Source organism: Myotis daubentonii, chromosome 9 (genome assembly GCF_963259705.1).
Source record: "Myotis daubentonii chromosome 9, mMyoDau2.1, whole genome shotgun sequence".
In the NCBI taxonomy this organism is placed as follows: domain Eukaryota; kingdom Metazoa; phylum Chordata; class Mammalia; order Chiroptera; family Vespertilionidae; genus Myotis; species Myotis daubentonii.
Genome location: NC_081848.1, coordinates 15,321,043 through 15,348,909, shown reverse-complemented (window position 1 = coordinate 15,348,909; position 27,867 = coordinate 15,321,043). Strand labels below are relative to the sequence as shown.

Below are 27,867 nucleotides of genomic sequence, written 5' to 3'. Positions count from 1 at the left end.
GAGATCAAAGAGGTATTCTGGGTTCAGAAGGAGAAAGCAATTAATTCTAGAGTGAATTGAGTTAACTAGGAAAAGAAGGTGGCATCTAAGCTGGGTTATAAATATTGATACGATCTGAATATTTGTGTCCTCTGAAAATTCATAAGTTGAATTTTTACTTTTCAAGGTGATGGTATTAGGGAGTGGGGTCTTGGGGAGGTGATTAGGTCATAAGGTGGAGCCCATACAAATCAGATTAGTGCTTTTGTAAGAGGCAGAAGAAAGCTGCCTCACCTCCCTCTGGCATGGGAGGACACAGTTCCAAGGCACATTTAGGAACAACAAAGCAAGCCCCCATCCCAAAAGGAATCTGCCAGTGCCTTGATCTTGAACTTCCAATCCTCCAGAGCTGTGAGAAACAAATTTGTTGTTTATAAGCCACCCAGTGTATGATTCCCTCCCTTCACCCAACAGCTTCAAAGACTAATACAAATATAAATTCCAAGGACAGATGGCTAATGGCTGAGGGGAGTAAGGGATAGGCTTAACACCCTTTGAAGACAGAGAGTAATTCAGGTCGCAGGAGCTCAGATGCTCTCTTTGAGTTATTCTTTGCCAATGATGGGCAACTTTCTTCTACAGAAAACCTTTTTATGTTTCTTGGGTTTAAACAAGATCATCCATTTCCCACCAGGTCTTGCATAAATGAATAAATAGAAGCCCGTGTGCGCTGCGCCTGGAAGCATGGATGTGAGCGAACTTCTCAGCTGCCAGCCCAACAGGGGCACAAAACGTCCTGGGGATGATGGAGAGGAAGAGCTGAGAAGGCCCAGGGAACAAGCTGGTCCTCGAGAACCTGGCCGCTTTCGGGAAGAGGACATGGCGGTGGCAAAAGAAGCAGATGATCACCAGAAAAGGCTGCTTCAGATTATGGACAGACAGGGTGAGGAGAACGGGGAAGAGGAGGGTTCTCTTGAGCGGCCTCCGTGGCCCGAGAGTAGCATGGCAGCTGCCTCCATGGGCAAAAAGGAGAAGGAGCGGCTGGGCGGCGGGTCGGGGGCGGCCTGTGGCCACAGCACGCGAGAGCGGCTGCTGTCTGCGCTGGAGGACCTGGAGGTCCTGTCCAGAGAGCTCATAGAAATGCTGGCAATTTCAAGAAACCAAACGTTGTTACAGGCTGGCGAGGAAAACCAGGTGCTGGAGTTATTAATTCACAGAGATGAGGAGTTTCAGGGACTAATAAAATCGGCACTTAATCAGGGAAAAATTCACCATGAAATGCAAGTTTTAGAAAAAGAAGTTGAGAAGAGAGACAGTGATATTGAGCGGTTACAAAAACAGCTAAAGGAAGCTGAGCAAATACTGGCAACAGCTGTTTCCCAAGCAAAAGAAAAACTGAAAGCAATAGATAAGGCAAGGAAAGGTGCTATCTCCTCCGAAGAAATAATTCAGTATGCACATAGGATTAGTGCAAGTAATGCTGTGTGTGCCCCACTGACCTGGGTTCCAGGGGACCCACGGAAACCATACCCAACGGATTTAGAGATGAGAAGTGGATTATTGGGTCAAATGAACAATCCTTCCACTAGTGGTGTGAATGGTCATTTACCTGGAGATGCACTGGCAGTAGGCAGATTGCCAGATGTCCTTGCTCCACAGTATCCCTCTCAATCAAATGATATGGCAATGAAGATGTTACCACCAAATCACAGTAATGACTTTTTGTTGGAACCTGCAGGGCATAATAAAGAAAATGAAGATTATGTAGAGGTTATGTCAACAGACTCCTCTAGCAGTAGTAGTGACTCTGATGAAAAAAGCATACAGAATTGAATACTGTAGCATTCTGTTTCTTAAACAATAGCAAACCTGTAAAAAAAAAAAAAAAAAGGTAATATTGGCCATAGTGGAATTGTGCAGAACATTAAAAATTACAGCAGATTTACTTTTTACAGCCAAAAATCATGACTTTAGTTCTTAACCCTTTGTTGAATATTTAGAGAATTATCAAAATTTACTGTTGGGCCCTAGCTGGTTGATCAGTGGTTAGAGCAGGGGTGGGCAAACTTTTTGACTCGAGGGCCACAATGGGTTCTTAAACTGGACCGGAGGGCCGGAACAAAAGCATGGATGGAGTGTTTGTGTGAACTAATATAAATTCAAAGTAAACATCATTACATAAAAGGGTACGGTCTTTTTTTTTTTTTTAGTTTTATTCATTTCAAACAGGCCGGATCCGGCCCGCGGGCCGTAGTTTGCCCACGGCTGGGTAGAGCATTGGTCCATGGACTGAAGGGTCCCAGGCTCAATCCTGGTCAAGGGCACGTACCTTGGTTGCAGGCTCGATCCCCAGTGAGGGAGGCAACCAATCAATGTGTCTCTCTCACATAGATATCTCTGTCTCTTCTCCCTTTCACTCTCTCTAAAAATCAATGGAAAGTAGCCTGGAGTGAGGATTTAGAAAAGAAAAATTACTGTTGGGAAAAAAGATTATTCGATTCAGTGCCTTCTTACCCTGTTCTAGTTTAGTTGTGTCGGACTTGCCATAGTAGTTCCGGAAATAATATTTCAGGTAAATGTCCCATGTATATATATCACTAATAGGCTTCCTGGAATTATTTAGAAAATATTTTTTTAAAAGGCAGTATATCACTGTATATGCATCATATCAAAATATCAAAAACCCTACTGAAAGCGAAGGTTGTCAGCTTCTGTCACAGGAACAGGAAAAATGTCTTCAATCTGTACTATTTGTAATTATTGTAATTTTTGAAAATAAACAAACTTGTTTATACTGTTAAAAAAAAAACCTACAAAAAACAAATGCAGTTCTCTTGGTGGCAGCACAGCCTTTAACCTCAGTGTAGCTGGCTCCTGCATCTGGCACCCTTTACCTCATTGGCCCTGCATCCCCCTCAAGGCTTGGGCAGTGTGGCTGCAGCGCTGCTGAGGGGGTCCATAGCTTGGTTGTGAGTGGATGCAAGGAACCAGAGCTGCCCCTGTGAGCTGCGCCTGGAAGCATGGATGTGAGCGAACTTCTCATCTACCAGCCCAACATGGGCACAAAACTTCCCCGGGATGATGGAGACGAAGAGCTGAGAAGGCCCAGGGAACAAGCTGGTCCTCCAGAACCTGGCCGCTTTTGAGAAGAGGAACCAGCGGTGGCAAAAGGAGCAGATAATCACCAAAAAAGGCTGCTTCAGATGATGGACTGACAGGGTGAGGACAACAGGCAAGAGGAGGCCCCACTGGATGGAAGCTCAGTGAAGAAAATGATCCTCACACTTGAAAAAAGGTCCTACAAAAACCAGGAGTTGCGGATCAAGTTTCCAAACAACCCAGAGAAGTTTATGGAATCCGAGCTGGACCTAAATGACATCATTCAGGAGATGCACGTGGTGGCCCCCAAGCCGGACCTGTACCACCTCCTCGTGGAGCTGAATGCTGTCCAGTCTCTCCTCGGGCTGCTGGGACACGATAATACAGATGTGTCCATAGCTGTGGTGGCTCTGCTGCAGGAATTAACAGATGTGGACACCCTCCATGAGAGTGAAGAGGGAGCAGAAGTGCTCACCGGTGCTCTGGTGGCCGGACAAGTGGTGGCACTGCTGGTGCAGAACCTGGAGCGCCTGGATGAGTCTGGGAGAGAGGAGGCGCAGGGCGTGCCCAACACTCTGGCTATTGTGGAAAACATGGCTGAGTTCCGGCCGCGGATGTGCGCGGAGGCCGCCCGGCAGGGTCTTCCGCAGAGGCTGTTGAAGAGGCTGAAGGCCAAGATGACTTTGGATGCCAACAAGCTGTACTGTAGTGAAGCGCTGGCCATATTGTTGCAGGGCAGCGATGCCAACAGGGCATTGCTTGGGGAGCTGGATGGAATCGATGTGCTTCTGCAGCAGTTATCCGTGATCTAAAGATATGATCCTCGCACTGCAGAGGAGCAGGAGATGATGGAGGATGTGTTTGACGCACTCTGTTCCTGCCTGATGCTCAGTTCCCATCGTGAGCGCTTCCTCAAGGGCGAGGGTCTTCAGCTGATGAATCTCATGTTCAGAGCAAAGAAGACTTCGAGGAGCAGCGGCCTGAGGGTGCTGGACCACGCCATGATTGGGCCCGAGGGCACACACAGTTGCCCTAAGTTTGTTGACATTCTTGGCTTGTGAACCATCTTTCCTCTATTTATGAAATCTCCCAAGAAGATCAAGAAAGTGGGAACCACCGAGAAGGAACATGAAGAGCATGTGTGTGCCATCCTGGCTTCCCTCCTGTGGAACCTGAGAGGGCAAAGGCGAACCCGGCTGCTGAATAAATTCACTGAAAATGACCTGGAGACGGTGGACAGGCTGATGGAGCTGCATTTGAAATCTCTGGATGCCATGCAGGTGGCCGACAGGAAGACTGAAGGGGAAAGCATGACAGGGTCCTGCGAGGGGAAATCCTAGACCAGGGCTCTGAAGATGAGTTCTACCTGCGGCGCTTGGACGCAGGGCTCTTTGTCCTCCAGCACATCTGCTGCATCATGGCCGAGGTCTGCAATGCCTGTGTCCCCCAGATCCGGCAGAGGGTTCAGCAGATCTTAAGCGTGAGAGGACGCTCCATCCAACTGGTCAGGCACGTCCTCAAGGAATACGCGGAGAACATCGGGGAGGGCCGGGCCCGGACTTCCGGGAGAGCGAGCAGAAGTGCATCCTGAGCCTGCTGGACAACTTCGAGGGCCCGCCCTGGGCGGTACCGACACGCTCTGGGCCGTCCTCCCAGTTTTCACTTGGCTTAATGTAACTTTCCGACAAATTAAACTATTGTTTAAAAAATAAATAAAAAACACTTTCTCAGTAGGAATCTTCTAAGGTTGGTGGTTTAATCCACTTACTGAGCAATCTATTATTCGTCACTTGCTTCTAAAACAGCAGTGGCCAACCGGACCCCCTGAACCACCAGTGATCCACGGACCACCGGTTGTCAACCACTGCTCCAAAAGTTTCCTTAAGCCAGCAGTTGCCAAACTTTCAGACCTCTGGTTGGCTACTGCTACTCTAAAACATAGGCCAACTGGTTAGATTTAACAACAGAAAATTCTACGTCAGTGATGGCAAACCTTTTGAACTTGGCATGTCAGCATTTTGAAAAACCCTAACTTAACTCTGGTGCCGTGTTACATATAGAAATTTTTTGATATTTGCAACCATAGTAAAACAAAGACTTATATTTTTGATATTTATTTTATATATTTAAATGCCATTTAACAAAGAAAAATCATCCAAAAAAATGAGTTCATATGTCACTTCTGACATGGGTGTCATAGGTTTGCCATCACTGCTCTACATTATAGGGGAGTAACTCATACAAGTTAGAAGTTAGCCAGTAGGATTTCTCCCCTGCAAAGTATCTTTTCCCAGCTGCCAGTCACCTCTACCTGAAGTGCCCACATTCTGTAATGCATTTCTTTGGATCTTAGCATCTTCTTTCGGCTTCAACCATTCCCAGCTATAATTCCCATGCCTTTGGAAGGAAAGATTCCTTAAAATCTTATCATCCCCACTCAATTATACTTCTCTTATCAGTACCTCTCTTATTGTACTTAGTTTCTTCCTTGCACTATCCATACTGAAGTCTTTGTTCTTTGCCCTCCCTTCCTTGTTTCTAATCTTCTCAAGAACAGAGATCACATCTTATTTATCTTTGGGGTCTTGGCAACTAATACTGTGCCTGGTATAATGCAAAACAGGTATTCAATGCCAGATTTTCCACTCAAAAGCTGTGAAATTTTGTCAAAGTCATTTAGCCTCATGAGTTTCCTTGTCTAACCTATCCGTGAAATAAAAACATACTAACCTACTTCCCAAGTTGTTAGAATACTTGCATGGCAACATACCTAGTAACCTATAAATCACTATCTTATATAATAAAAGCATAATATGCAAATCGACCGAATGGCGGAATGACTGGTAGAACAACTGGTGGAACAGCTGGTCGCTATAATGTACACTGACCACCAGGGGGCAGATGCTCAATGCAGGAGCTATCCCCAGCCCTCAGGCCCCCGGCCAGCCAAGGCAGGTGCCAGCAGGGGCCCCCTGATTGCCCCACCAGTTTCCCTACAGATCGGCCCTGATTGCTGGCCAGGCTTAGGGATCCTACCTGTGCATGAATTTCATGCACCAGGCCTCTAGACAAAAATAAATCAATATTTACATGAAACTAGTGTAGCTCCTGGTCATTAAGTGTGTGCTGATTAAATGAGGAACAAGGGTACAACTGTTCCATAAACAAGCCATGGGAGAAAGGCCTGAAGTTCAGCCAGGGCCAGAGAAGAGTGCGAGCTACACTGAGAATAAAGATGTTGGCACCACCGTGTTTATTAAAATACTAGAGGCCCGGTGCACAAAAATTTGTGCACTCAGTGGGGGGTCCCTCAGCCCAGCCTGCACCCATTTGCAGTCCAGGACCCCTTGGCGGATGTCCACTGTTGACTTAGGCCCACTCCCTGGGGGATCAGGCCTAAGCTTGCAGTTAGACATCCTTCTGGCAGCCAGGGAGCCCTTGGGGGATGTGAGACTAAAGGCTTAGGGCCCCAAGGGAGCTGTGATGAGGAAGCTGGGGTGATAGAGGAGCTACGCTGTCCCGCCCTGCCGCCCTGGGTCGGGTCGCACACGGGACGCCCGCTGCCCCAGGTCACAGACAGCAGGCCCAGATGGCAGCAAGGCAGGGGGGATGGTGCTGTCCCTCCCCACCACCCCAGGTGGCAAATAGCAGGCCTGGATGGTGGCAAGGCAGGTGAGATGGTGCTGACCCGCCCAGCCTGCAGTATGCAAATTAGCCGCCATCTTTGTTGGTGGTTAATTTGCATATCATGCTGATTAGCCCATGGGAGGTGTAGGGAAGGTACAGTCAATTACCATGTTTATCTATTATTAGATAGGATATTTCATTTTCAAAATTGAGCTATCAGCTGTTAAAGTATATATACATACTTTGGGGGAGATATATATATATATATACATTTATTTGATGCTGGGGCAAAGAGGAAATTTCATGTTGCCCTGGCCCCAGAGCCTCTCAACCAGGGACATTGGGACTTTGGGGCTGTTAGGCCCAGCTTCCCAGATAGTCTCTGCTTCCTGGGCTGTCTCATCTTCAACTTCTCCCTGTCAGGATTCCTATTCATGTATCAGCTGTGTGGCCCAATTGCGATCTCTTCTTTTCATTCGCTGGTTTTTAGTTGTTTATCCAGGTTTATTCATCTGCTTCTCTTTGAATTTGTTATCTAAATATATATGTGCTGAGCATGAATTATTTTTACTTCTTTTCCTTCTAGTTCCCTGGCCAATTTTGAAAGCTGCCTCTCTAAACAGTCAATTTATAAGTGGGTGATTCGGAACATCTTTAAGCAAAGCTCAATCTCATTATTTTTATAAACCCCCTCCTTCCTTTCCGCTCTCCTCCCCAAGAAACACCAACTCCATAAAAATCATGTGCTGTGTGAGGGACGTGGAGACATAATGAAGCAAATCCTGGGAAATGTGGTTGGTAGAACTATCCCTGGGAGCAGATGGCAGTTCTGAAGCAAAGGATGCTGGCACCAAGGATGTCTCTTGAGACAGGCAGTGATGTGACAGCAGCACCCTTGGGAGGGACATTTAAAGTTTGGGGACAATGAGGCCATGGGGACCACATGTAGTAGCACAGCTGCTTTGGTCACACACCATTTACACTGGGTGCTCTGAGAGGACAGATAGCCCTGCCTCTCAGGGCAGCACCATCTCTCAGGGTATCTATAAACTTAGAGTAGGCTGCAGAGGTGGCCTCGTCCTAGCTTAAGTTAGCTCTCAGCCCATCTGTTACCATTTATCTGGGTCAGTGATACTTAAGAATTTAACAAGTTAGAAGAAAAATAGTCTAGCTTGATTTGGGTTGCTTTTTCTTTTTCCTATTAGAGAATCATCTGTAACCCACCTACATTACATGTGTCCACTCCTAGATAAGGGTCTCTGGTGATCTATTCAAGTTTAAGAATTCACGTTCTTGTGGATATAAAATAGTTGTTTTAAAAATATTTAGGTTTTAAAAACATAATTGTTCATAAATCAAAAAAACTTCTACAGTTGTTATTGCACTGGGGAAACTAGACTACAGTGAGATAGAATATTTTCCAGAGGAAAACATTTGGATCTAAAATAAGGAACCAGGAAGAACAAACCAGTGAAGGGAAGAGGCATATCTCTCAGAAAGAGCCACCCACATTGTGAGCAATGAGCAGGCCTTGGCTGTGGGTCTACGGCTGATAACTAGCAATTCATGCATGTCTGTATGAGAGCACAGCGTTCTCCCTACAACCGTGAGGTTAACCAGCCTCTTTGCTTGATTCTGAGTTGGAAGGAGGCTTGTTGAACTGGATGTAAAACTGCCCAAACTATGCACATGTATTAACTAACAAGAAAAAAATTACTCCCCAAAAGTAAAGAAGCAGAATTTAAAATTCTGGCTTTGTTTTTTGTTTATTTGTTTGTTTGGTTTTTAATAATAGTGGAAAGAGAGGGGAGAAGGGGAGAGAATAGTGGAGGAAGAAAAAGAGGGAGAAACAGCTCTGGCATTACATCCCAGATCTGTGATCGAGGATGTTAGGAAAGTTCCTAACCTTCCCTGAATCCCAGTTTCTTCATCTTTAAGGAAAGTAAAATAAGACCTATGCTGCAAAACATTAGGAGGATCAAGTGTGAGATGATATTTGTAAAACATCTGGCACTTGGAATAAGGGCAATGGGGGGATAATGATGATCATGATGACTAATGACAGCAACATCGTTGGAAGGAAAACGGGAAAGAGAGAAGGTGAAGGAGGAAAGGGGAGGAAAATAAAACAACCAAATCTAACTCTTTAGAAAGAGGGGGAGTAACATTCTCTATAAAAGTAAGTCAAAGTCATCGACAGAGAAAGGGCAACATAGAAAGACAGGTAGGTGCCTTTTTAATTCAATTTTCTTCCAGATAACAGAAAAAGATTTCAAATGCCCAAACAAGATTGAAAGATACTGCTTCTAGCTCTTGATAATTCCACAAAATGTAGAATTGTTCACTTTTTAATAGGAAGTTTGTTCTATTTTATGGATTATCAAAAGCCCTGGGTTCAATTCAATTTCGAAAACACTTAATGAGGTCACACTAAGTCTCAGTTCTTGTACTAAGTGCTAGGCATCCAAAAATAAATAAATGGGGAAAAGGAGTTTGTGACTTGGACAGGAAAAAACAAATTGATAGACCACGGAAGAGAATGCCAAGTGGTGATACCACAAAATCACTACCAGAAAGCACAGTTGGAGCACAGTACTGAACTGTTTGGTGGATATGGGACTCTTCACTGAAAAAGTAACATTTGCATTGGGCCTGGAATATTTATTGACTAGTAGTGGGAAAAACAGACAATAGAGGGAAACCCACCAGCCAGAGGGAACAGAATGACCAAGACCACCAAGTGGGTGTTGATCCGATCTGTATTTTAGGGAGATAAACCTGGAGCTGATGTAGAGAATGAACTGAGTTGGGTTTCTAGAAGGAAGCAAACCAGTTAATAACACCTGCAATATTTCAGGTGAGAGACAAAGAGGCCAAACTAAGTCAGAGTTAGGAGATGCTGGCTAAATCCAAACAAAAAATGATTTTTAAAAAAGTATCATATCACCCAAAGAATGGCATGGTTCTCCAAATTATTGGCTTGTGTGGTCATCAAATCCATGAGCTAAATAAACTGGGCACAAAGCTTGCTTTTATAATTTTCTCCATCTCTTTATCTGTGTTAGGGGTTCCCCATCTGACGCCCCATTATAGGCACCAGTGTCCATGTGCTGTCTTTTGAGTGCTTAGAACCTGCATTCCCAGGAAACACCCAGGCTTCAGACTTCCCTATTTTCTAATTCTTAAACAATTCTTGAAAAACTGAAGCAACTTGTCTACCTCATATTCTATATTCTTATTCTTTTATAAAAAATTAGAGGCCCAATGCACAAAATTCGTACAAGAACTTTGGCTCCGCCCCTCCCCCCCACCACAGCCGTGGTGGAGTGAGGGGGGTGGGGGGAAGGGCTCTGCTACCTTTGCTGCGACCCCGCCAGCCTCCGCAGCTAAGGGCATCTGTCTGCTGTCTCTGCCTCAGTCCCCACCCGCTGAGGCTTTGTCTGGAAGGAAGGACCTAAGGAAGGACGACTAGTCTAATTAGCATATTATGCTTTTATTATTATAAATTGGCTGTTTCCAGTATTTCACACTAAAATGTTTATGATCATTTGGGGTATATTAGCAGTTACCTCCTAGAAACATAACACATCGGCCCAAAAGGATGACTCCAATAGTGGGAATTTCTAACATGTTGGTATGTCAGAGTCAGGGCCAGGGAAGAGGAGATGGATAATTTGAAGCAGAGAGCCACACCAGCACCCATCAGATAATCACATTTCCCAGTATTTTCCTGAGTCACAGCTGTGTGTGAGCAGCTGCTGTAGGAAAAAGAAAATCCATCATTGATTCTAAACACAAGAAAAGGAATAAAGGGGTAAAGATTTTTTTTTTTTGGTCTGTTTAAATGTATGTTCACAAGTCCCATATGGAGAAGGGAAGGTTGGGTGTGCTTGACGTGCTGCGTGATTTGCAAATGTGTCTCATTTTCCCTGCTAGGACGAGGAAGGTGTTACTACAGCCTGCCTAGTTTGGGGTGGGGTACTTGGTGAAACCATGATGGCAAATGTAGTGATCACAAGGAGTCTGCCAGTCTGAGTGAAGACTCACTGTGATGCTGAAGTTAAGCTGCAAAGTGGAATGGCTGAACCGAGACCCTCAGTCAAAGCTCATGTCTCCACTTGTCATTTGTCCCATAGAAACGAGTTCCTACAACATGCAAGACAACAAGAGGCACCAAATCTCATAATCCCTAGTTCTCTCCCTAGGAAAATTTAAAACTTACTGAAGAGCTCAGGAAATGCAGGAATAAAATAAAAATTAACAAACGTAGGCATTTTGGTGTAGTGGAAAGAGCACTAGAGCAGAAATCAAGAAACCTTGATTCAAATCATGAGTTTGATATTTACTTGTTGTGTATCCTCTTAGACAACTCACTAAGTCTACTTTCTCAGCTGTTATAAACTTTGTTAAGAATGGAAAATAGATTTAAAGTTGGGTGCCAACCAACCAATAGCTACTTCCTAGAGCAATTTGATGTTATGGATTCTAAAATACACCTGGACTCAGTAGGAAAAGTGTCATTTTTGATTAGCAATTACAATGACTACCATTAATTTGAAAGGGGAGAATGTTGCCCTGGCCAGTGTTTCTCAGTGGTTTGAGCATCAGCTCATTCACCAAAGGATCACAGGTTTGATTCCCAGTCAAGGGCACGTATCTAGGTCAGGGTGAGTGCAGAGCCAACCAATAAATAAGTCCCTCTCACATCAATATTTCTCTCTCTTTCTCTCTCTCTCTTTTCTCTTCCCCCCGCCACTCTCTCTAAAAATTAATGGAAAAACTCCATGAACCACAGGAGGTTGTTGTCGTGGGGTGAGTCTTACACAGGAAAGAGTTTGATAGTATAGAACCAACTGCCTGAAAACACTTATGGAAATTTTGAAGATCTTCCAATTTGAGAGAACATCATATATTTTATTTTATTATCCATTTCCTTCTATTTTCTTCATAGTCGTAAAAGTAAAGAGACCAGATTTCATAGGGTTAGAAACCACCTGTGGAGAGGAAAGTCAAGCAGAACAGCCCACAGAAATCAGTGAACATAAGGAATGAGTTGCTAGGGAGGTGACTGCGACAGAGCACATAACCAGTGTGGTTGACAACACCTACAGACTGCTATTTCTAGAGATGCAGGGATGGCGGAAAGTGGTAAGAGGAACAGGAAGCCAAGTGTGGGATGAACCAAAAACACTCAGGAGGGCCTTTCCTGTTTCTGAAATTCCTTCAGAGACTCTCAACATTGGATTTACCTCTTTTTACAACGGTTGCTTCTCAGTATCTACACTAGTTTTCATGAACAGTTTCCAAATGCAAATATCTCTGTGTTGTCCCTCAGAATGGCCCGTTTGGGAGAAGAGTTTGGGACAGGTGCCTTCATATTCACCTTCTTAGCAGCACTGAGAACTGTGTATCCAAAGCTAAAGCCACAGAGAGCTCTGAGAGGATAAGAAATATGTATCTATTGGGGGGGAAGATCGGGGAGGCAGGGCGGTGCCTGGCTTGCCTGAGGAACAGTGCCTTTGTAGAAATAATTAAAGGAAATCATTTCTCCAAGAAATAAAACCCTGTGCAAGAGCACATGGCTTATGGGCAGAGCAGAAACTGAGTTTCAGCCCCTGTTCCCCTTGGCAGTCTGTCACGCTTATGTGAGGCACAGCCTGAACAATCACATAGGATTGCTGTTCACATGGTGGCTATGCAGCGTTTCTCCCGCTCCTCCCATGCACTTCCCATGGTGGGTCCTTTGAAAACAATGGTCTTCCTCTTCTTCTACTGCAGGGGTCCTGACTCACAAGAGTGTCAGCTGGAAACTGCAAAGCTGTAACCAACCAATAGCATGGGCTGAACTAAAACATACCATTTCTTTCAGCTCCAGCCTTGCTGCTGAGTGAACTGAATTTGGGCCAACTATTTCACCTCGAGGGATTTTGTAGATTGCAGCAGTGGCCGTAATTCTTCTCAGTGCCTTCCATCTATCCATGAAATCTATATTTCCACCTCTGAAATATGAGGCAGCCATATGACTTGTTTTGGTCAATGGAATGCGTTGGAAGCAATGTGATGCCAGTGCTGAATCTGGGCGCAGTAGGCCCTTCACACTTTTACTCAATCTCTTAAAACACTGCATAGCCACCCTGCGAACAATCTCTGGTTAGCCTTCTGGGAGATAAGAGACCATGTGCAGTAGACGTGAGCTACCTCACCTGAGGCCCTCCTAAACCAGCCAGTCCCCAGCTGACCTAGCAGCTCACCAGAGATCCACAGGTGATCCCAGCTCAGTCTAACAGAAATAAAAATCTGAGGACAGCCTAGTTTGCCAACCAGCAGAATCTTGAGCTAAATAAATGATTGCAGTTTTATGCAACTAAGTTTTTTTTTAATTAATTTTTTTTATTGCTTAAAGTATTACAAAGGGTATTACATATGTGTCCTTTTTTTCCCCCCACCCTTGACAGTCCCCTGGTCTCCCCTACCCCCCGCAACTAAGTTTTAATTGATTTCTTACATGGTAGTATAAAATTGATGCAAGGGGCCATTGCTTCACTTGAAATTTGAGGATTAATCCCTATGTTTCATTCTAGTTAGAAAAGTCTAAGACAACAATAAGTTGTCCAACCCAGTCACCACAATGCTATCTTCTTTTTCTTTATTGGAACTTCCAGAAAGGAGGGAAACAAGATTGGCAGTAGCCGCCTTCCAGGTTCCTCTCAAGAACTTCTTTCTCCATATCTTAACTGTCCAATAAAAAAATAAGCCTGGAGTTAGGTAAAGAGAGACTTTCTTTTTTTAAAAAAATATTTTTTATTGATTTTTTTACAGAGAGGAAGGGAGAGAGATAGAGAGTTAGAAACATCGATGAGAGAGAAACATCAATCAGCTGCCTCCTGCACATCTCCTACTGGGGATGTGCCCGCAACCAAGGTACATGCCCTTGCCCGGAATCGAACCTGGGACCCTTCAGTCCCCAGGCTGACGCTCTATCCACTGAGCCAAACTGGTTTCGGCAAGAGAGACTTTCTTTGAAAGAATTATTGCAAGAGGGGAGGAGAGGACTATTGCAATTTGAAGACTATTGCATTAGAAAGAATGCTCTGACCATGAGATCTGTGTCTCAAAAGTGAAGCAGAAAAAGGCTTTTCTTTTATTTATAAGGACGAATGAGTAAGGCTAGAAGAAACGAATGTGGGTAAGTGGATGAAGGGATGGAGTGATGGGACAGTTGACCAGGGAATGTTTTCCCTGTGGTCAGTTAATGCTCAGGACATTCAAGAAGGGCTTTTATGCTAGTTCAGGCTGATTGGGGGGTGTCAAAGTTCAAAGGCCTGCAGAAAAGAGAGAAGTCTAACTAATGTTTGGTCAAGTCAAGGTAGCAGGTATTTTGTCCAGGTTGACCAGTGGGTACAAAGAGCTCTGCGTATCACTTATGAGATGAAGAATGGGAATTTGTTGTGTGTATGTCTGACTGTGTCATAGATAAACAAAAGGAACATCCATGAGTCTTACCTAAGTTATGTGAGTAAGAGAAATTCTTTGCAAAAAAAAAAAAAAAATTCCCTATGTCCAAAAGGATGGGGGGCTGGAAGGGGTGGGAAAGATCTCTTAACCATCACTGCTTTCTAGGAGCACAGAGCTCAAGTAAAGTTCAACACTGTCATATTTGTCTTACCCAGGCCTGTTCATTCAGCCTATTCCTTCACCTGTTGACAAACTTGAGAAAATGAGAATTTCTCCCTCAAAAGTTTGGAGGCTCTTTTCCTCAATTACTCATATCAGTAACTGATCACCCTTTGGTACTTCCTCCTTTGTTAATTATCCCTTCTGTAAATCGTCTGTATATATAAAACCCCAATATTCAAAAAGACCGAATGGCAGAACAACCGAACAATTGAACAACTAAACAACTGAATAACGGGTCCGGTTGCATGACATGCACTGACCACCAGGAGCGCATGCTGAACATGGTGGGTGTTGGCCAGAGTGTGATGGTGGAGCAGGTGAGCAGGGGCCCTAGACCAAGGTGGCACACCAGTTGCTGTCATCGGGGTGAGCCTCTGATGGTTACTGAAAATTCTTTGCTCTCATGTGCTCACACCTGCTGCCAGTGCTGGCCCTGCTCGCACCCACTGCTGGCACCAGAGATGCTGCTCACACCTGCTGCTGGTGCCCAGCATCGGCCTTGATCACTCAGCGCTGTCAGCAGGTGCAAGTGGCGGCTGCTGGCCCCGATCACCCCTGAGGGCTTCTCCACCTCCCCCTGCTCCTCAGGGGCGAAGGGGGCAGCAGCCACCGCTCACACCCGCTGATGGCACTGGCCCCAATCGCTCCATGCCATCAGCGGGTGCAAGTGGGACTGATGCAGTCAGTGTGTGGGAGCGGCAGCAGCGAGGGGAGCAGAGCTGCTGGCAGACAGGGCAGGGAGGGGACTGGGGCCATGGTGGGAGGGGCCTATTGGGGGCATGGAGGATGGGTTGAGACCCACCCCTGTGCCCATGGCAGCCTCGCAGCCCACAGTTCCTTTCAAGGTACACAAATTCGTGCACTGGGCCCCTAGTTGGGTTATATAAATCCCTAGACATTAAACATATATTTAAGCCCTGTGGAGGTGGAGGTAGAGCTAGAAATAGGTATGCAAGACATACCACAGAAGCCTAACCAACGTTCAGGACAATCCCCTGTAACGCTCTCTGGTTCACCAGCACTTTATTTTGAGTTCCTCAATGCTAGCTTCCTAATTTTCCATGGGTAAATGGAAACTTTGAACACAGTTTTTTTTTGTTTTGTTTCAGTTTTCAGGCAACTAGTTAATATTTCTCAGTCCTAGAATAATAATAAGTACCCTTAGCTGGAGAGGCCTGCAACAATATTACTGCCAGTCATGTTTGCTCAGCTCAGCAACTCAGAACCCTGTCAAAAGCAGTAAGACCACACAACCTCTCACCTCCACACTCAGCCCTTCTCCAGTCCAGCCTCCACTTGGATGCATGATTGACCTTCCCAATGCATGAATCCAGTTATGTCCAGCCTCTCTTCAAAGACCTTGAACGTTTTCCCTCCACCTACGCAATAATGTCTAAATTATTTTAGTTAAGGATCAAGACCTCTCTAAACTGGTCCCAATCCAACTTTTCAGCCTTATCTCTCATTAACCTTTTATACCTGCATCTCATGCACTCATATTATCCTTTATAACTTCCATTGACTTTTATACAGTACTAAAAAAATAGAACCACACTCATATGAATACATATGGTGTGATGCTGTCTTTTTAAAATGTAATTAACAAAAGAAGTCAATTGCCTTATTTGCAGATCCATGTCAAAAGTGTATAATTTAGAATAGATAGATCATCTTTGATTGTCCAGGGAGAAACATGTCCCAAAGCAGACAAAACAAATACAACATCTATCCTCAGTGGTCTTTCAACCTACAACATAAATTACTAAACAAATGAATACACTACAAATATTGAGCTAGAACAATGTTTGACTAAACAGATGATAAGTTTTCAGCATTGCATAGTGTACAGTGTAGGTTAAGGGCATTTTAGGGGTGAGTGGGAGGAAAGGTGACAGAGTTTCTCAAATATTGTTCAACAAATGCACTTGAAAGTAGTTGACTATAACTAGAGCCAGTATCCTTCTAAGGTAGTGTAACACAATTCTTTGTAATAGCTGATCTTTGTTCATACTTACGCAAAAAGGAACTCCTTGAGTACTTAGTCTTCAGCCTGGACACAAAGCAAATGCTCTGAAATAACTGCTGAATTGAAATCCTTGATCAGAGTGTGTAAAACAGATAGGAGCATCTCCAACCTGAATACATGACTTGACTAAAGCCTTAGAAAATCCAATGAAATTGGAGAACGTGAAACCACAAAATCCTAGAAGTAACTATAAGCAGAAAAATCTCAGACATCTCTCATAGCAATATGTTTGCAGATACATCTCTTAGGGCAAGGGAAAATAAACAAATGGGACTATATCAAAATAAAAAGCTTCTGCATAGCAAAAGAGACCATTAACAAAATGAAAAGGGAGCCCACTGTATGAGAGAACATATTTGCCAATGATACATCTGATAAAGACTTAATATTCAAAAAATATAAGAAACTCATACAACTTAACAAAAGGAAGGCAAAAAATCCAATTAAAAAATGGGCAAAGGACCTAAATAGACACTTCTCCAAAATGGACATACACATAGCCAAGAGACATATGAAAAAATGCTCAAAGTCACTGATCATCAAAGAGATGCAAATTAAAATGATAATGAGATATCACCTCATATCTCTCAAAATAGCTGCCCTCAACAAATCAACAAATGACAAGTGCTGGTAAGGATGTGGAGAAAAGGGAACCCTAGTGCACTGCTGGTAGGAATGCAGACTGGTGCAGCCATTATGAAGAACAGTATGGAGTTTTCATAAAATTAAATACGGAATTGTCATTTGACCTAATGATCCCACTTCTAGGAATATATCCTAAGAAACCAATCAGAAAAAATATATGCACCCTTATATTCATAGCAGCACAATTTACAATAGTGAAGATCAGAAAAACAGCCCAAGTACCTATCAGTGGCTGAGTGGATAAAAATGCTGTGGTACATTTACACCATGGAATACTATGCAGCAGTAAAAAAGGGTTCTGAGTGTTGCTGGGCTTGTAGACATGTAATTCCAATTTCTGCTCCGAACTTCACATGGCCATCTCCTCTGTCCCTCTTAACTCAGCATTCACTTCACTTCACTTCCTTGCATGTACATATGTGTCCAAATTTCCCTCTTATTTAAGGACACACATCATATTGGATCTAGGTTCCACTCTAATCTCTTACCCTTTGAGATAGCATGGATAGACCTGGAGAGTATTATGCTAACTGAAATAAGCCAGACAGAGAAAGACAAATATCACATGACTTCACTCATATTTAGAATCTAATGAACAAAATAAATTGATGAACAAAATAGATCCAGAGACAGAAGCATGGAACAGACTGTTCAATCTCAGAGGGAAGGCAGGGGTGGATGGGTGGGTGGGTGGGAAGAGATCAACCAAAGACCTTATATGCATATATATTCCATGGACACAGACAATAGTGTGGTGAAGGCCTGGGACTGTGGGCAGGGGTTGGCTAGAAAGGGTCAATGGTGGGGGGCGGGAGGGGACATATGTAATACTTTTAACAATAAAGATTTAAAAAAAGAAATTGGAGAATGTGGGACTGGAGAAGAAAACTCTTCTGTTTGATTACTTTCTGTATGCCTTTCTATAAGCTTTCTTATTAGCATAAGACTGCACGCTGGAGTGGTGTCTGTAGTAAACATCCACTCCAGTGTGCAGTCTTATTAGCAGCTTGTTACTAGCAGTTTTATTATGCACTACAGAACCCAAAATATGGTTGGATGACTGCCAGTGAATGGGTACACCTGGAAGATGGTCCCACCTTTTAGGCCACGTGACAGAGCACCTGACAGAAATGTGTATACAGTCTTACCACTAGTGAAGCTTGGTAGACTGATCCAGCAACTTTAGAACTTCCACTCTATCTGTCCTTGGCCCACTTTCTACTGCACCAAAGCAGTGTAAACAAACGAAACATGAAACATCAGCAATTGCCCTACTTGGCCAAATAGAGACCATAGTTAATTCAGGCCTTAGAAGTGCTTTTATTCCTTTTAACTGGAATTATATGATTTTATTCTCTGCATTAATATAGCTAACAAACTCACCAGATCCATGATAGGGCAAAAATGTCATGAAGTATGTTTACAGTACAATCAGTATATTGAGTTCCTATGCCCCAGAGAAATCTAGGCTGAAAATATTTTAGAATAACTTGTATCTCTAACAAGATTTTATAAAACTTTACAATTGACACGTTCTAAAGGAAGAAAATTATTGTTTCACCTATGCATGCTGAGTTAGACAGCTCAACATTTCAAAGTTGATAGCACGGCAAGAAACCATGAATTCCCCAAATGCCCTTTAGTGTCAGAGGTATATGGGCCATTATTGAAAAACTAGAAGCATAGAGTGCTTTTTCTTTCTGGGGAAGGTCACACTTTACATTGGGGATGAAAGATATGGAAACAGTTGTTGCAAAGAACAAGTTTCCAGACTGTGGTTTATGATTCCGTAATTAAAGGTTAGGGGCAGGCAAAGGACACATCCCATGGAAAACAAGAAAAAAATGAATTCCCATCATGACCCTGAATACTCAAAAGAAATTGCCTAGAGAGATGAATATAAGCACCCAGATAATACAGTGGAACCACAGAAAGAAAGAAAACTAGTGGAATAGAGACCTCCTCCCCAAAAAACAAAAAAGAGAAATCAGCAAGAAATGAGTTTAGGAAGGACACTGTCTGTAATTACTTTCCTAGGGCTGCCATAACAAATAACCACAAACTGAGTAATTTAGAACAATAGTCATGTGTTCTCTCGCAGTTCTGGAGGCAGGAAATCTGAAATCAAGATGTAATCATGATTGGTTCCTACCAGAGGCTCTGAGGGAAAATCTGTTCCATGCTTCTCTTCTAGATTCTGGGGGTTGCTGACAATCTTTGGCATCCCTTGGCTTGTAGACATGTAACTCCAATTTCTGCTCCGAACTTCACATGGCCATCTCCTCTGTCCATCTTAACTCAGCATTCACTTCACTTCACTTCACTTCACTTCACTTCACTTCCTTGCATGTACATGTGTGTGCAAATTTCCCTCTTATTATAAGGACACACATCATATTGGATTTAGGGTCCACTCTAATCTAGTATGACTTCATCTTAACTTGGTTATATCTTCAAAGACCCTATTTCCAAACAGAAATTTGGGGGGACACTATTCAACCCAGTATAGTAGGCTCCTTGAAGATGAGGAGGCTAGATTTATCTTATTCACGTTGAGACCTTAGCATCATGTGGTAGGATACATACACACACTAAACAAATGAATTGTCCTAGTTTAATGCATAGATTAATAAACTGTATATATCAAATATATTTTATATCCTATATAATAAAAGCCTAATATGCAAATCGACCAAACAGCGGAATGACCAGTGGAATGACCGGTCACTATGATGTGCACTGACCACCAGGGGGCAGATGCTCAACACAAGAGCTGCCCCCAGCCCGCAGGCCCCAGACCAGCCAAAGCAGATGCCAGCGGGGGGCCCTTGATTGCCCTGCCAGTCACCCCACAGAGGGAGGCGACCAGTGGCAGTGGCAGGGGGCAGGACAAGCCGGCAAGTAGGCAGCACCACCCCCAGTGACCCCACCGATTGTCTCCCACAGTGGCAGCCCAGGGTGCTGCCAGTGAGGGGGTATCACCAGGCCAGCCAAGGCAGGTGCCAGTGGGGGCCCCCCCAATCACCCCGCCAGTCATCCCATAGATCAGCCTTGATCACCAGACAGGCCTAGGGACCCTACCCGTGCAAGAATATTGTGCACCCGGCCTCTAGTTTTCATATAAGATTAAAATATTATAAGTATTCCCAAGATTTGACTGGATAGAACTCATGACTAGAATTCATCAGGAGACAGTATATAGTATCTAAAAGAAACATTTTATTTTATTATTATTATTTTTTAAATCTTTATTGTTGAAAGCATTACATATGTTCCTTTTTGTCCCTGATTGGCCCCCTTCAGACTGCCCTGCCCCGCACCCTAGGCCTTCACCACCCTATTGTCTGTTTCCATGGGTTACGCATATATGCATATAAGGTCTTTGGTTGATTACCCCCACCCATCCACACTCCCCTGCCTTTCCTCCGAGATTCCACACTCTGTTCCATGTTCCCATGTCTTTACTCCATTCACCAGTTTATTTTTGTTAATTATATTAAAAGAAACATTTTAAGATGGGTTTTAAAAGAGTATTCTAAGTCAAGAAGACAAATTCTTTTAACCGAACCTAGAACTTGAATATGGAAGTACATGGTGGAGAGATAATTCTGAGGACAAGATAAGTAACAGAAAAACAGAAATAATATGTTTGTGGCAACATTCCACAAACCATTTGGACAGAGGAAATAAATTAGTATTTCATTCCAAACACATATCTACTTCACTTCTTTCCTCTGGACTTAACATCTCAAGAAAAGAGGAAATTATGTTAATCAGTGGAAATTAGAAGAGTGCAGCAAAGCTCTCTAGAGAGTTCACAGTAACTGAGAAGTAAACACCAAGTAGACTCAGTCACGTATCCCACTTTAGAATGGCAAATTAATCAAAGAGCGGAGAAAACATGCCCATTCTTTTGGCTATCTAGAGGAAGAAGAGAATTCAAGAGACAAGAACAATAGTGACTCCGTAAGTCAGTGCCTGCCATATACCTGACACTTTATATGTTACTCTATATAATCTCTACTACAAGCCTTTAGGTTACAAAAGAGGATACTCAGAAACAGACACCAGTCATGTACTATTTATTCCAAACAATTATCCGTTCTTCTGGGCAGGACAGCAGTCCCTGAGCTGGCAAAAGGACAAAAACAGGGGGAAAGAAACCAAGGAAAACAATATAGGGAGAGATAAACAGAGGCAGAGAGATGCAGAAACAAAGAGAGACAACAAGATAAGAGAGGAAGAAGTGGAGAGAGAGAGAGAGAGAGAGAGAGAGAGAGAGAGAGAATGAATTATGAGTATTTTCTCTGACTCTGTGGCTTTTCTCTTTATTCTCTATCACAAGTTGGGTTATCCAGGAGGCAAACTCAGGCAAAGTTTAGCATGCAGAATACTTATTAAGGAGTACCTTATGGCTAATAACTGTGGAAGGGAAAAGCTAGAAATAGGATTGAACACAGAAATCAACTTGTGATGCAGGACCAACAGCCTCAACTGAGCCTGCAGGGAGTTTTGGAGTAACAATGGCCTTATAGAGTTGTTCCAATTGGTTGGAGATAGCCAGACCTTTATACTCCTGCAGCAGTCACTCATTGGCTTATGTGCCATCCCAGAAAGAGGCGTGATCTTGGTCAGGGCAGGTCTGTGTAGCAGAGACCATTCCTGAATGACCTGACAGCTTCTGGCTGGCTACCAACAACACTCCCAGCAAGTGAGGCAGTAAGTTCTTCTTCAGAGAGGAATCTTAGTGACACATTAATGACACTGAACTCTCTTAGTGCTGTTTTTTGAGAAACAGAAGTTTATAATATTAGCGTAGTCCAATTTAGTAATCATTTCCTTCATATTTAGTGAATTTTGTTTTCTACTTAAGAATCTTTCCATACCCAAATCCATGAGGACATTCTTCTATGTTTTCTTCACATTCAGATATATAATCTATTTGGAAATTGATTTTTGTGTGTATAGTGCGAGTCAGGTTTTATTTTTCCACATTGATTTCTAACTCTTCTCAGCTTCAATAAATCAGATAAATAGAATTGAATTGGTTACATAGTCACCAGGAGAAATCCAGATGAATAGCTTAGGAAATATAGGAGAGAGTGATGGGGAAGAAATATTAACTAGAATGGATTCCATTTGAGACCCCTTCTCACATTTAAGTGGGAAGCACAACAGTTCTGACAAACCAATTGGAGACCTTTACTTGTAAGGATTAAATTAAAAGAAATAATTATAAAATGATAGGCATATTCTAGAAGCTCAGAAAATGGTAGTTAACCCTATTATTTGGGGGCTAGGGTCAGCCCCAACACATAGCTACTTAGAACATTGTAGCTCATCACATTCTCATTTCAGTAAAACATATTTCATTGTTCATTTTTCTACAGAGAAAAAGCTCATTATTTTCCTCCTGTATCTTATTTTACCGAGGCCCTATAAAATCTGATAAGCTTTGACCAGTAGCCAGAACAACATTTTCTACACCTGTTCAGAAGCAGATAAACTGTGTGCTACCATTTCTAGGCACAGACAAATGGCAATTCATTGACTCCAGAATGGAAAGTGGCCAGCATAATCACCACCATCACCAACTTTCAAACACTTTGCCAAATAAATTCTAATCAGGTCAGTAATGCAAATGATTAATGAAGACTCTTTGCTTCCAAAGTACATATGCACATAAGGACATTCTCAGTTCAAATGCATTTTCCTTCACTAGAGTAACAGTTAATCAAAATATGTCTAAAGGGCCCAAAGCATACATTATGACACCTCCCTTGTCTGGGAGATTCTGACTGTTCTCCTACTTCCAATCAGAACAGTCTTCTTCAACCTCACAGCCCAGGCTTTGTTTGGAAGTTTTTCAAAAGAACTGTGCATCAGAGAGAATGTGTTCAACAGCCAGTAACAACAAAAACTAACACTGCTTGCACCATTTTGACATTTATTATTTATTAACAAGAAGCTGGGTTCGTTAGCCAACTTCTCAGAATCATTAAAGACCCAGGTTCCTTTCAACCTCCCACTCAGTCATCCTCAGGGTATCGACTTGCATCCCGAGGCATGCAGCTTCATGGTTGCAATCCTTCAGACAAAACATCTGTAAATGTCAACATTCAAAACTTCCTTTGTTTGATTCTAACTTTTTATTTTTTTCAATTACAATTTACATTCAATATTACTTTGTGTTAGTTAGAGTTGTTCGGCATAATGGTTAGACAATTATATACTTTATAAACTGTTTCCCCTGATATTTTCAATATCCAGCAGGCACCATGCATAGTTATTACAAAATTATTGACTATGTTCCCTATGCTGTACTTTACCTCCCTGTGACTATTTTGTAACTACCAACTTGTACTTCTTAATCCCTTCACCCTTTTCACCCAGACCCCCAACCGCAATTCCCCTCTGGCAACCATCTACTCATTTTCTAATCAGAGATAAAAATCTTTCCCCAGTACCCCATCTACTAGATGTCCTCATACAGCTTGCTGTTCTGGGACATATGCTCACCCTTAGTTCAGTCACTGGTAAAAGGGAACAGAATGGTCAAAATTGATTTATATCTATCATGATTATGATTGATTACCTAAGACCAGGCAGACTGTCCCTCAAACAATTTGGGGGGTCTAATAGCAAGGAGGGAAATCTAATAGTTACTGGGTCAACAACAAGATGTGCTACCAAAAACACCTTATTATAGAAACAAAATTTTAAGCCTAGAAAAGAAAAAGTCAAAATTTCAATGGTGATTATCTTTCGATGACAGGATTGTGTTGTGTGTGTGTGTGTGTGTGTGTGTGTTGGGGGGTGTGTGATTTTTATTTCAAGTATTATATTTATAAACTAGAGGCCCAGTGCACGATTTATAAACTGTCCGGCAGTCAGACATCCCTCTCACAATCCGGGACCACTGGCTCCTAACTGCTTGCCTGTCTGCCTGATTGCCTCCTAACTGCTCCCCTGCAGGCCTGATCATCCCCAACTGCTCTCCTCTGCCAGCCTCATTCCCTTAACTGTCTTCCCTACCAGCCTGATCCCCTATCTGCTCTCCCCTACCCATCTGATCCCCCTAACTGCTCTCCCGTGCCAGCCTGATCACCCCTAACTGCCTCTGCCTTGGCCTCGCCACTATGGCTTTCTCCAGAAGGATGTCTGGAAGGTTGTCCAGAAAACCTCTGGTCTAATTAGCATATTACCCTTTTATTAGTATAGATTTTCTATAATAATCATGTATTGCCTTTATAATGAATGAAAACACTTCCTTGGGATGAAAAATGCACCTATAATTTCCATAACCTACCAAAGAAGCTGAAAGGCAAATATTTTAATATCCAACCAACTTAGAATTACCTGAGACCCCTCAAAAGAGCATAAGAATGAATCTAAATGAGAGAGGAACTGTGTGTCCTCTTCAAGGCTCATCACTGTCATCAATGCACACTTGGGAAGTAGAGTCAGGCTGCTACTAGTAACCCTTCACTGATACCCCTGGAGTCTGTGGGTAGCCTATCATCTTAAGTATATAAGCTGTGGCCATATGCTCAGCACTGGTATCTTTAGAGAACAATTCTGACTGTAATTTTTAGTAAGAACAATCAATTGCCATCTGTCTGCACAGCAGAGACCCAGATGGGTTTATTACTGGAATGGCTTTCTATGTGGATGGACAGTGACAAACTAGTCAGAACTGTTTTCTGGCGGTACCAACCCTGAAATCTTAAATTCAGCCTTAGAATGACTTGTGCTTTGTCAGTGTACCTGAGTTATAGGAATAGAAAAAATGGTAGAGAAGAGAAAGAGAGCACGTGATTTCAGGGCCATGGTCTAGCTCTGACTCCAAAGACATCTCTGACTCCTGCTGTCACTATGGGGGTTTTCAGTGCCAAATAATATGAGGTCCTCTGGAGAGAATAGCTGGATATCCTTTACCTTGAAAAAGTGACTCTAGAACTAAAAAGGTCTTACAGGGTGTCATGTGAAGGACAGAACCAAACAAAGCAGCAATTATAACTAAAATAGTTGGTGTACTGTTATTTGGAATTTAACAATACATCTTCACTATTATATTAATAATAATAATTTCAATGTATTTGGTTCATAGTAGCATCCCAAACTTTGTGCTAAGATATATATATATATTTAATCCTCATAGAAGCTCTATAAAGAAGTCCTCATTTAACCAATGAAGAAACAGTCCAAGATAGAATTAAATAATTTCTCAAGATCACAGACTTAGAATGTGACTCAACTAAGTTTTGAGATCTTCTCTAACTCCAGATTTCATGCATTTAATCACAACTATTTCCTGCAACTACCATCTCAAAAAGTGAGCAACCAATCAAAAGGCAGAGTAATCTTCAAGAGCTAAGATCACAGCAACTATTACAAATGTAGTACGATCTCTCTAGGTACATTAGGGGCTGAAAGGAATGAAGACCTGTGGGAATCTAATGCCGAGACTACACTATGTAACATCCTTTCCTAGATGCAAATGATTTTAAAATACAACAACCATATTTCTCACAAGACCAATGCCCAAATCATCTCAGGGCTTTGTGACATCCTCAGTATTGATAAAAATGATGACATACACACCCTGGAAATTTAATGAGCATTACGTTACCCAAAGATAATGGTGATGGCAAACCCCAGATGCACTCCAGTCTTTCTTACATTTTATACTTACAGTCCAGTCTCTGCAGGAAATAATTATGTCTCTTTTTCTGATATATTAGCTACAGCAGTGAAAGCTATAATTTTCCTAGACTGCCCCAAGGCAATTCAGGAGTAAAGCCCTTAAAGGATGACCAAGCAGAGAACAAATAACAATTTATAAGCTGCTGCAATGGAGTTAGAAGCAGAAGCAAACAGACTGCCAAGATGAAGTGGACATGAGTTTAAAATATACCTCTCCTGGATTTATGTTCTGCACAAACATAAATTGATTACTTACAGGAGTTATGACAAACATATATTGAGCACTTACTATATATAAGTCTCTGTTCTGGGCATTGTGGATAGGGAAGATTGTCAAACTGGTTACACTGCTTCCCAAACATAAAGGTCCCAATTTTAAAACTATAAATATAAAACATGTACATTTTAACTTAACATATTTTTATTATGAATGAGCTTGAATATGTGTTCAAAATAGTAAAAGCCATTAGTACACTTCTTCTACATCCAGCCATAACCAAGTAAATGGTTTTGAATTTGTCTTTCTATTCATATAATTAGAAAACAGAAAATTATATGTGGAATATTTGTTTTATGATATTGGACAATATATCATTAACAAATGTAAACAACAAGAGAGAAAAAAATCAAAGTAAGCCATGAATTTCTGCTTGGAGGTGTTATCTGAACCATGGTGCAAGGAGGGGGAGCCCAGGGTGGTCTCACTGAGCTGAGGAGACAAGGACTAAAGTTTACAGAGGATGAGATGCCTGGGATTTTCAGGACACATTATTGGAAAGATCAATTTATATAAAAATATCTCTAATAATCTGCATGGGATTTCTCTCAAATCTATTACTGAATATTATATGTGCTTCCAAAGCAAGCACTCTATCACTGGATATTAATGTGAGAATGTATATAGTCAAACTCAAAAGGCTGAGACTTTCCAGTTTTATCTAGTCTGAAGGAGAGATGTTTTAAAAACAGGAATACAATAAAGATTCCCAAAATGATGACACCTTAAAAGTAAGGTCCAACAACCTGCCAAAACAAATTTTTAAAACAATCCCCCAGGAAAACAGCTTAGGTAAAATGAGGCACTAATAAAACTCAAACACTCATTTGCCCACAGAAACATTAAAATAAACTAGAAACTGGTTAAAAATAACCTTATAAACTCTCTGGAAAACAAAGTTCTACCGGAACTAAAATCAGTGGTTCTCAACCTTCTGTCCCTTTAAATACAGTTCCTCACGTTGTGACCCAACCATAAAATTATTTTAGTTGCTACTTCATAACTGTAATGTTGCTACTGTTATGAATCATAATGTAAATATCTGATAAGCAGGATGATCTTAGGCGACCCCTGTGAAAAGGTAGTTCGACCGCCAAAGGGGTCGCGACCCACAGGTTGAGAACAGCTGATTACTAAATGAACATAAATACAGAAAACACTACTTTCAAACCAGGGGAAACCTTGTGGCTTTTTTTTTTTTTAATTCAACTGTGTCCCACTCATTCTCTGGTACAGTGAGGTATTGGTCTAGAGAAGGTGGTATCCTAGTGTCCAATTTCCTCTCTGAAAAAAAGAGTGAGTAAAATAGACCTTCTCTTCAACATTCTAACTTATATGGAAGCTGTCTGCTAAGGACTGAGCGCTATCTCACCTAATTTGGATCTCAAGCAGGAAAAGTGACAGGCATTAGTCATGAAAACTGTGGGGGCATTATAAACCCACATATGCTGGGTCAAATTATTGATGGAGACATAAAATAGAATATCTGAAGCCCTAAGAAGAAGTTGGGGTGACATTCTTTGGAAAATTAAGACATGCAGAAGTATACCATGTATATAACGTAATTGAAAAAAACACATATATGCCAAGGTAAGGATATTTTTAGGAAAAAAACCCAAAGGCCTTAAGTACCTTAGGCTGATATCTAGGATCAGACCATGTTTAGCTAATTAGGGAATGATAGCTCAGTACAGAGCCAGTTGTCAAAGACTAGCATCAATGGCTGCTTTTATCAATTAAAAAAGAAACATTACAAGGCATACAAATAGCAGAACATGGCCTATTCAAATAAAAAAATATTTAGCAGAAATTGTCATTAAAGAAGCACAAG

General features: G+C 42.3%; 1 protein-coding gene and 1 pseudogene across 1 annotated transcript; both read left to right on the top strand.

Moving 5' to 3' along the window:
* Window positions 1-708: 708 nt before the first annotated feature.
* Window positions 709-4,755, top strand: LOC132241644 (beta-catenin-like protein 1; annotated as a pseudogene).
* LOC132240603 (mediator of RNA polymerase II transcription subunit 4-like) lies at window positions 982-2,219 on the top strand. Its single transcript, XM_059708006.1, has one exon. The coding sequence runs from the start codon at window positions 982-984 to the stop codon at window positions 1,810-1,812; it is 831 nt and encodes a 276-aa protein (XP_059563989.1). The 3' UTR covers window positions 1,813-2,219.
* Window positions 4,756-27,867: the final 23,112 nt, after the last annotated feature.

Coding starts and splice junctions, on each gene's coding strand:
- LOC132240603 (XM_059708006.1), top strand. CDS start 982: ATGGCAGCTGCCTCCATGGGCAAAAAGGAGAAGGAGCGGCTGGGCGGC.